Raw genomic sequence first — 10,000 nt, 5'->3', positions numbered from 1 at the left:
GGAGAAAAGGGGGAGGGAGGGGAGGGTAAAGAGTTAAAAGGGTTGGGATGAAATGTAGGCTAATTACGATTCTTATTAAGGACTGGTATGATGACTGATCCGTGAGGCTTACTGGTGAGTGGCAAATCTTACTATTAATTATTTTTTTGAGTCTTTATTCTTCTTGATATATAATCTATAAATGCTAAAATAAATTCTCCTTAGACGTGATACATAATATGGAAGTGTATCTCTTTTTTTCTCTCTCTCTCTCTTTTTATGTTTACGAAAATCAGCTGATCCGCTAGCTACTTGAAACAGCTGATCTTGAAATAAAACAAAATATCTTTGGCGCCTCAACTTTTGTAATAAAGAACGTTTTTTTATATAACATTCGTCTATATATTTCTCGGTAATGTTTTCTGGACATAACAGACTATATATATATGTGTCGGAGGTAATAATCATAACAAGCTGGAAGCAAGGGTAAGACTTATTAAGCCTTTGAGATTAGTGATATCCGTAGGGTACATTTATTAGTACAATATGCATTATGCATATGGGCTATATTCTTTTTTTTTTTTTTTTTATGTTTGTTATATTTCGTTTTCTTTAGCATTTTCTACTGTTTTATATCTTTTTTTTTAATGTTTGTTGTCCGATTGCCTTTTGTCATCTCAAACCTTTTGGCCGATTTCCCCTATATAAGAAAAAAAATCCCCGTCGATTTTTTTAATACACCATTTATACGGAATTACTTAACGTATATGCAAACATATAAGTTATTTATTTTACTTATTTGACGTAAATGAAGGCAATTGGACGAGCCGACCGTGCATATCGCACCTCGACGCCATGACAGAAAGACTCGGAAATCCTGAGACCTGTATATCGAATTTTCATTACCGCAACAGAGCTTCTGAGAATGGGGAAAAAATATGTCACTAATTAGGCTAGAATGTGAAGAGCAAATGCAGGTGATAAACTGAAGGAAATAATCAAAACAAAGACAGTCGTAGACTCTTCTAAAGCGGGAAATGTGTGCGCGGAACGAGCGTCACATGTTCCCCCCGCGCGGCTGTTCTGGCCGGGGTCCAACCTCCCCACTACCGCCACCGCCCTTCTCCCCTCTCCCCGCCCTTCCCCTCCCTGCCCTACTCTGCGCCCCCCTCCGCCTCTCCTACCTCCCCCTCCCCCATCCCACTCCCCGGCCCAGCTGCTGCGTCGCATGCCAAGGTTTCCTGACACACCAAGAAAACTCGGGTGTTTGCTCTCGTATATGTGAGGGTCATTAATTAGATTATTATCGTGTTGGTATTGTATATTGTCCTATTTTTTTCCATGATTAAATATTTACTTTGATGTTAATTACGCATTTGATATGGAAATAGAAATAGAAATGGTTGAGGCGTGATTTGTCCTCTTTAGCTTTCTCTTGGAGTAAATTCTCAACTTCAGTTCACTCCATCTACGTATCTTCCTTACGGTGATAATAATGACCTTTCGGACGTTGACCGAATTTAATCTACTTCCCTAACCCCTTATTCCTTTCTCTTCTTTTCATTATTCTCTCTCTTTTCCCCTTTCCGTTTCCATTCAATGAACGGAAATCGAGAGCCGTTGCACTCCTCCTTCCCTTCTCCCAGACTCGGAAACGTAACGAAGCCACGAAGGAAACAAAAGACCGGCATCGCGATCCATAGAAAAAAAAATCAATAGAAAAGATCCCTCTAGCATCAGCCACTTCCAGGATATGTCTTCAAGGCTGTGTCTATAATCACGGTGTCAGCTTCCCCTTTTATTTCCAATTTTCAAGCTTGGTGGACGTGCTATTCTCGCTGTGTAATTGGAAGACCACTATTTCCTGCGTTCATTCGTTCGATGTGTAATTATCGATAAAAAGAAACGGATAAAAAGGAAGTGAGAAGGATGATGATACCGAGGAAGAGAGGAAGGAGGTTTGGATCAAGGGGGTTAAGTTAGAAGCACTGCAAATAGTATTGATCTGTAACAAGTAAAAGTTTTCACTGTTGAGGTTCAGTGTCGAACGAGATGGCGAAGGGGCGGGGCAGATGGGCGGGGGAGTGGGGGGGAGGGGACGCTGTAACCACTCCCCCCCTTTCCTTCTTCCCCTCTGTCATCCCTTATCCTTTAAAAAAAAAGTAAAATAATTAGATTTTTAAAAAGGGGAAGAAAGGGACATAAAAGTATAAAGGGGTAAAAAAAATATTAAAAATGGGTTAAAAAAAATTAAAAATATTATGGGAAGAATACCGACCTACCTCATTTCGCTATATTGATTTCCGCTGCACAGTTATAAATGAAATGAAAAAAAATGATAATAATAATTGGAAAAGAACTGAATTATATATCATCTGCGAAATACCTTATGAAAGCAGAACGAGAAGGAGGAAGGAAAATAGACATAACAACCGCTGGCTGGGAAATGAAATAAGACTTTCTTAGAAGACGGAATGATTGGCTAATGACAGTGTAGTTTGGTCTTGCTGTATGTTGATATTGAAGGACTTGGACAGCACAGAGGAGGTGCCTGGACTGTCCTTCGTGTACAGTCTTGGTAGGTCTGTGCATGTCGATATGCATGCGTGCGTGTTTTTTTTTTTTTTTTTTTTTTTTTGGGTGGGGGGTGAGTTTGTAAAGTCGCAACGCGTTTCAAAAACGAAGATTCTGCAAAGTGTCGAAATAATTTTCTCTAGAAGTCGACTTTTTTATGATACTTTTCAAAAAAAAAGAGATATCACACGTGCAAAAAGCTGTCTAGGAAAACACTACATTATTGATGAAGGAGTACCCTAGCCGATACAAAAGGTGTCCAAACATTTTTTTTCAAAAGACCGATTCTTTAAAAGGATACCATTCCAAAGAAGACTTTCCCACCAAAAGAATTTATATATATATATATATATATATATATATATATATATATATATATATATATATATATATATATATATATATATATATATATACATACATATATATATAACAACACTACAAGAAAACACTCCACATTATCGACAAAAAAGCATAGCATCGACGGTACTAAACGAGATTTTCATCCCCCTCCTCCCTCACCCACCATCTTCTCCCTTCCCCCTCAACCCCCATCCTCTCCCTCCCCCCTCAACCCCCATCCTCTCCCTCCCCCCTCAATCCCCTATCCTCTCCCTCCCTCTCCCCCCCTCATCTTCTCCCTCCCCCCTTAACCCCCATCCTCTCCCTCCCTCTTCCCCCCCATCTTCATCCCTCCCTCCTCCCCCCCCCTCCCCCCCTCCCCCCCAAAGAACTAGACGAGGTTGCTGCCACCCCTAAATATAGAGCAGCGAGTGAGCTACATGTGTTTCTTGTTGTGGCGAGAGAAAGTGTTCCGAGCCTATACATCTTGCATGCGAGAGGGTAATGGTAGGTTGGCCCAGCTGTGTTTCTGGTTACAGCTTATCATAATAGCTCTAACACACCGCCGACAAAATGTTTTATTTCGGAGATGCTTGCAGAGGAAGAGAGCAAGGCAATTTCTTGGGAGTAGGGCTTGGTTGTGTGTGTGTGTGTGACTGTGTGTGTGTGTGTGTGTGTGTGTGACTGTGTGTGGCTGTGTGTGATTGTGTATGTGTGTGTGATTGTGTGTGCATGTGTGTGCATGTGCATGTATGTGTGTGTGTGTGTGTGTGTGTGTGTGTGTGTGTGTGTGTGTGTGTGTGTGTGTGTGTGAGGATAAGAGAGACAGACAGACAGACAAAGAAAGAGAGAAAGGGAGGCATAAGTTTTATGTTGTAGTGTTTTTTTTCGAGTTTCATGCATATGGGGAAGGAATTATGTTAACATGGAAGTTTGTCAATTTTGAGTTTTGTTTCATCCTCCTAAGATAGTAATCTCCTTTTTTTCATGTAGTGACACTTTTTCTTTACTTTCTCTCTCTCTTCCTTTATTTTTATTTTTATTTTTATTTTTTTTTTTTTTTGTGATCCAGCCCCCCACCCCCCTTTCTCTTCTCTCATTTCCCTTCTCTCCCCCTCTTCTCGTCCTCCTTACTCCCCCTCGGTCCTTCCCTTTTCTTTCATCTCTTCTCCTTCCTCCCACTCTATTCTTGCCCTCATCTCCCCTTCTCTCCCCTCCTCTCACCTCTCCTCTCCCCTCTCCTTTCCCCTCCTCTCCCCTCCTCTCCCCTCTCCTTTCCCCTCCTCTCCCCTCCTCTCCCCTTCTCGTCCCCTCCTCTCCCCTCCTCTCCCCTTCTCTCCCCTCACATCTCACCGACAGCCTCTTTCAGTTCTTCGTGCCAGAGTTTCGAGTCAAGAGCTCTTGGCTTGACAGACGAAACAGACTCGCAGATTACCCTCAGCCACCCCCCCCCTTCTCTCCCCTCTATCCCGTCCCCTCCCTTCTCTTCCCTCCCCCTCGCTTCTCTTCTTCTCCACCTCGTCATCACTTCCCTTCTCCCTCGTCCCCTCTCTTCCCTCTTTCTCTCCATCTCCTCCTTTCGAACCCCATTCTCTTCCCTCTCTTATCCTCCTTCCCTTCTGCCCCATTCCCTTCTTTCTCTCCTCCCCCATTCTCTTCCTTCTCTCCTCCTCCTCCCCTTCTCCCTCATTCCCTCCTGTCTCTCCTCCCCACCATCCCATCCCTTCGCCCCTCCCCCATCCCCTCTCTTCTCCCCTCCCCCACCCTCTCCCATCTCTTCCCTCCTCCCTCTCTTCGCCCCCATCTCCTCCCTCCCCCTCCTCCCCCTCCCCCTCCTCTCGGTGTCTCGAGAGTGTTTTCCTTTTAGTTTTTTTTTTCATTTCTTTCTTTCTCCTATTTCGTTCTGTATTTTATTATTTTCTTCCTTACTCTCCTATTCTGATATTTTTTTGTGTGTGTTTTTTCTGTTCTTCTTATTCTTCTGTTCTTATTCCCCCCTTCTTTTCTTGATATTTTTTTTGTTATTTTTCTGTTCTTCTTCTTCTGTTCTTATTCCCCACTTCTTTTCTTCCTTCTTATGTTTCCTTATTGTGATTCTTTTCTTGTTCTTTGTTCATTGTTCTTATCTACTCTTATCTTTCTACTTTTCTCTTTTTTCATTTTTTTTAGTTTCCTTCTTATCTTTGCATTCTTATTTTTCTCTCATTATTTTTCTTTCCTCAATTTACCTTCTTATTCCTCTTCTTATTTTTCTCTTTATATGCATCTCTTTCCATTCCTTTTCTCTTATTCTTCTCTTATCTTCCTCTCTTCCAATTCCTCCTCCTCTTCTTCCTCTGTTATTCGCCTCTTTCTCTTCTCCGGCCTTCCACCCTATCCTTAATTATTTTCTTCTTGTTTTAATACATTTTCCTTTTTTATTTCCCTCTTCTCTCATTTCGTACCTCTTCTTTCGTTCTTTCGTTCTTTCGTTAATTTTTTTTTTTTTCTTTGTCTTCTTTTTTACAGCCTCCATTATTCTTGTTTTCATGCATTTATCTTTTTTCTTCCCCTCTTCTCTCATTTCGTATATCTTCTTCTTTCCTTTCTTTCTTTTTTTCATTTTTTTTTTCTTTTCTTTTTTCTTTCTCTTTGTCTTCTTTCTTATAGCCTCTATCTCCCAACAACCTTTTATTTACATTAGTTCACTGCGCAGTGTTTTCTTATCTCCTGAAAGTGTTTTATATATTTCAGGTATATATTTTCTTTGTGGAACAATTGTTTTAATATTAAGTTTGTTTTCTAATGTGGAAAATTAGTGTGTATATATATATTTTAGATATTGTATCTTTTTATCTTTTCCTTTTGTAGTGAGCCATGTATCTAAAAAAAAAAAGCGAATTTCCGAAATAGATTTTAATTATAATTGTTATATCATTGTTATCTTTTTTATCTTTTTCTTTGCCCAGAAAAATGAGTTTTCCGTCAGAGGTATTGATAAGATAGATAACAAAGGCGATGGAAATGGTGATTGTAATAGCAGTAGTAGGAAGAATGATATGGATAGAATATTTTTTTTTTAATTACCCGATAATAAACTTCTAAATGCAGTGATTATGACAAATATAAATAATTACAATCTATAATAGGTATTACTTCTAAAATCTCAGACGAAATGTTCTAAAATCAATAACACAAGTCAAGTACGCAGGAAGTAAATTAGAAAAATTAATTTCCCCAGATGCAAGGCTAGTAAATCAATCAATGCAGAATTTAGACATATACCAAAGATAAAAGAAAATTAGACAAATAGTCGCAGAAAAAAAAAATAAATGAAGCAATTCTCATAAAAACAACGAAGGAAAGATCGAACACAGAAAAAAGACGGAGCATAAAAACCTGGCCAAGCGCAGGCTCCTCAAACGTGCAAACTACTGTGAAAATACTTCTCCAGGAATCCCCCAGTGCTCACAATGCGAGTCATAGCGTGAAGCGAAGCCAAACACGGAATGAGTTTAACCAACGAGCATTACAAAGGAGACAAACACATATCGGTTACACTCGCCGGTGAAGAGCGCGAAACACACTCAAGTTTAAACAGTCGTATTGTTCCCCAGTCTCGTCCGGGCCGGCTGCGGTGATGGATGTTGGACGAGGGAACATGACTATCAGTATATTTCTTGTATTTCTCAAGGATTCTTGTTTAAGTATCTAATTTAAATGACCTCAATGACTTTTTGGCGTTGATTTAAATGTGTGTGGTTTGGGGGTCCTGCGTGTGGACTTGCCGCTTTTGTCGGTGTTCGTGGGGGGGAGGGGGGAGGGGGCTCTGTCTGTCTGTCTGTCTGTTTGTCTGTCTGTCTGTCGGGCTGGTTGGTAGAGGTTTCTGGCTCTGTGTATGTCAGTTTGTGAGTGTGTGTCTGTGTATGTGCGTATGTGTGTGTGTGTGTGTGTGTGTGGTCATTAGTGTATATTTGATTGCATGTGTGCATATATGACTGTCCTGGAGAGACAGTTTTCACAGCATGACACTGCATATTTTTTATCTTGGAGCTATCGTTTGTTTGCTTTATTCTGCCGCTCCCTTCCTTGTGCTAACGCGTCCCCTTGTCTCCGCAGCGCCCAAGACGGACTACGGTGGCTTCGGCGGCGGGACAGGCCGCACCAACTTCACCACGAAGCAGCTGACGGAGCTCGAGAAGGAATTCCACTTCAACAAGTACCTGACGCGCGCGCGGCGCATCGAGATCGCGTCGGCGCTTCAGCTCAACGAGACGCAGGTCAAGATCTGGTTCCAGAACCGCCGCATGAAGCAGAAGAAGCGCATGAAGGAGGGCCTCATCCCCCCTGACCCCCCCACCGTGTCCACCCCGAGCGAGAACAGCAACGACTCCGACTCGACGACCAACAACAGCGGCGGCGCGGGCGGCGGCTCGGGCGGCACCGGCAGCACCACCTCCGGCGGCGGCGGCGGCGGCGTCACCACCAAGCCCGAGTCGCCGGGCTCCGTCGGCAGCGGCACCAGCGCTTCCCAGCCCCTGCAAGTGCCCACGAGCGCCAGCAAACCCAAGACGCAGGCGCTGCCCGCCACCACCCAGAGCCCCTCGTAAGGGCGCCCTTGGGCCTCGGGTCCGAATGAGCTTTAACCCCGAGCCTCGCCGTGGGCGGTGGCAGGGTGAGGGCGGCGCCCGCGGCAGCCCCGCCGTGGGCCTGCCGCCGGGTTTGCCAAACGTTCTCAGGGTTCCTCTTATCATAACCGGCAGTCGCGTCGTCGGGCCGCCCGCGGCTCCTTGTACCAGTGTCAGACGCACACCACTGCAGCAGAAGGCGGCACCACCCGCCGCCCGCCTCCTCGACACGCCCACGCGCCCGTCAGGCCCTCGCCCGGGCCGAGCGGGCGGCGCGGCGTCGCCTGAGAGGGTCTGCCGTCGATCGCGGAACCGAACCTTGTGATGCAAAAGCGTGCAACTCTCCGACTCGCAACGTCTCTTCTTCGTGTCCTGAGCGGCGCCGGTGACCCGGGCCCCGTGACGGCGCCCGGCGAAGGGGCAGCAGGTGCGGCCCCGGGAGAAGTGGCAGCGAAGGGCGCGCCCCCGGGGATCCACCTGGGCTACCCTGTCACTGATCCTGTCGGGCCTGCAGGACCTGCAGGAGTGGCTGCAGGACCTCTCGGCTTCTAGCGACGTCACGGCGGTGGCTGTCATCATCACTCTTCTAGCTCAGGGAATTTGATCACTTCATGCTGCAGCCTTTCACGCTGACCTCTGCCGGCAGGACTCCCTCGACACGCCCGGAGGAGCCGTGCCGCAGGATGTCAACCTCATTGGCCTCTCTTCATCGGTCGTCTTCTGGGATGAAAGTCGTCTTTATTTTGTCAGTCTTTTTTTTTTAATTTCATTTGACTTCCTGGCTTGAGCTTCGAAGCTTATTTTTGAATGTTAGAGGAAAGAAACACTGAAGGAAGTGGCAATGCGGAGGCGACACCCGCTCTTCCCAAGCTTCACGTGCAATATTGTTTCTGTGGGAAGGCTGTGGTGTCTTTAATATGGTGACACGAGGATTAGTTGAAAGTGTAATGTATGTAGTGATGGATGTGTATATATTATATAAATATATTTTTCTGGTAAACATACCATATTGTCCGCATTGTTGGCTGCAATAGGGATGTCCCCCTTTTAAATGCTATGTAATAATTTAAGTATATTATTTTATTTTTTTTTTCGTCATTTTCTAAAAAAAAAAAAAAATCATTTTCACGGATATTATTGCATCTGATGTCGATCATTCACTGGAAATCCATCATGCATTATTAAACCTTTATTTCTGAGATGCCAGTCATCACAAACTGAGGAAGACCGAAGTTGTTTATTCTTTTGTCATCACACTTTTAAAGTTCGAAAAGTATGATGACAAAAACATAATGTAAAAGGGAGATATTATTATCGCTATACTTATTCACAATGTTTATCCTTCAAGCGAAAAGCTATGAAGGAAGTGACATAAAAACCCGAATAACAGTTCACGCAAAAAAAAAAAAAAAATCATACAAAAAAAAATAATAGAAAAGTTCAGATCATCTTTTTTTTTTTTCTTTTCTTTTTTCACAGCAGAAGATCACAGAAAAAAAAGACACCAGATGCCTTTAATATTTAGCTAATGAGATGGATGATGAGCAATTCATATCGGGTTTAAATCAAGCTATTGTTATCACATCTGTGTGTGGACAAGTAACATACACTTTGTCAGACGTTGATACATTCCACAATCGCTGGTCCAACCACCCCCTCTATCCCCCTTTAGCCACTACCCCCCCCCTCTTCAATCAGTTCACTCCCCCTTCCCCATTCCCCTTTTCCACATTCAATTTTCCCTTTCTCTCTCCCCTCATTTATCCCCCCTCTCCCTTCTTCTCTTAACTTACCCCTTTGATTCAATCTCTTTTACCCTCCTTTTCATTCAGCCCTCTCCCCCCCTTTACCCCCTACCCCGCTTATCATTCACCCCCCTCCCCTTTACCCCCACTTATTCTTCATCCCCTCCCCCTTTAATCATCATTCACCCTCTCCCCCTTACCCCCACTAATCATTCACCCCCCTCCCCTGGCCACCTCCCCTCCCTCCCCCAATCCTTCATTCACACACACCATATAAAATGAAGCACATCTAAGGTTTTTTGTAGGATAGGGGGGGTTAGGGTGGAGGAAGGGGGTTAAGGGAGGGGGAAGGGAGGGGGTTATTCTCGTTCTGTATGATTAGATCTGCAACAATATTACGTCAAGAAATAAGGAGGGGGGGGAGTGTCGAGTAGATTAACGAAAATTCATGCAAGTCTTTCTCAGAGGAGAGAAAATACCTTTTTTTGTAAGTTATAACGGACGTTTTATTTTTGCTATATCGTTCCTGTGTGTGTGTCTACTTGTATATATTTTGTATAAAGTATTTCCTGGTAATATTATCACTGAATATGAATATTAATATTAATATTAACGATAACCATAAAACACAGATGTTTCTAAAAACCCGTTGTGCTTTAAGAATCACTGATGCCAGATAGTTTGTGGTATAGTTTATTTTGCAGGATCAGTGTCTCACTTGCGGCAACGCTTAGTGGTTTCATATATTGTAAT

At 43.6% G+C, this 10,000-nt stretch overlaps 1 protein-coding gene across 1 annotated transcript in view; it reads left to right on the top strand.

Annotated features, from left to right (window-relative positions):
* LOC119596391 (homeobox protein Hox-A1-like) overlaps window positions 1-10,000 on the top strand; it is a 57,481-nt gene that overhangs the window by 46,878 nt on the left and 603 nt on the right. The window contains exon 2 of the mRNA XM_037945614.1: window positions 6,994-10,000. This exon is cut by the window's right edge and continues 603 nt beyond it. Coding sequence (XP_037801542.1) covers window positions 6,994-7,484 — 491 coding nt within the window. The 3' untranslated portion in view covers window positions 7,485-10,000. The remainder of the gene's footprint in view (window positions 1-6,993) is intronic.

Source organism: Penaeus monodon, chromosome 37 (genome assembly GCF_015228065.2).
Source record: "Penaeus monodon isolate SGIC_2016 chromosome 37, NSTDA_Pmon_1, whole genome shotgun sequence".
In the NCBI taxonomy this organism is placed as follows: domain Eukaryota; kingdom Metazoa; phylum Arthropoda; class Malacostraca; order Decapoda; family Penaeidae; genus Penaeus; species Penaeus monodon.
This window is presented reverse-complemented; position numbering and strand designations above follow the sequence as displayed.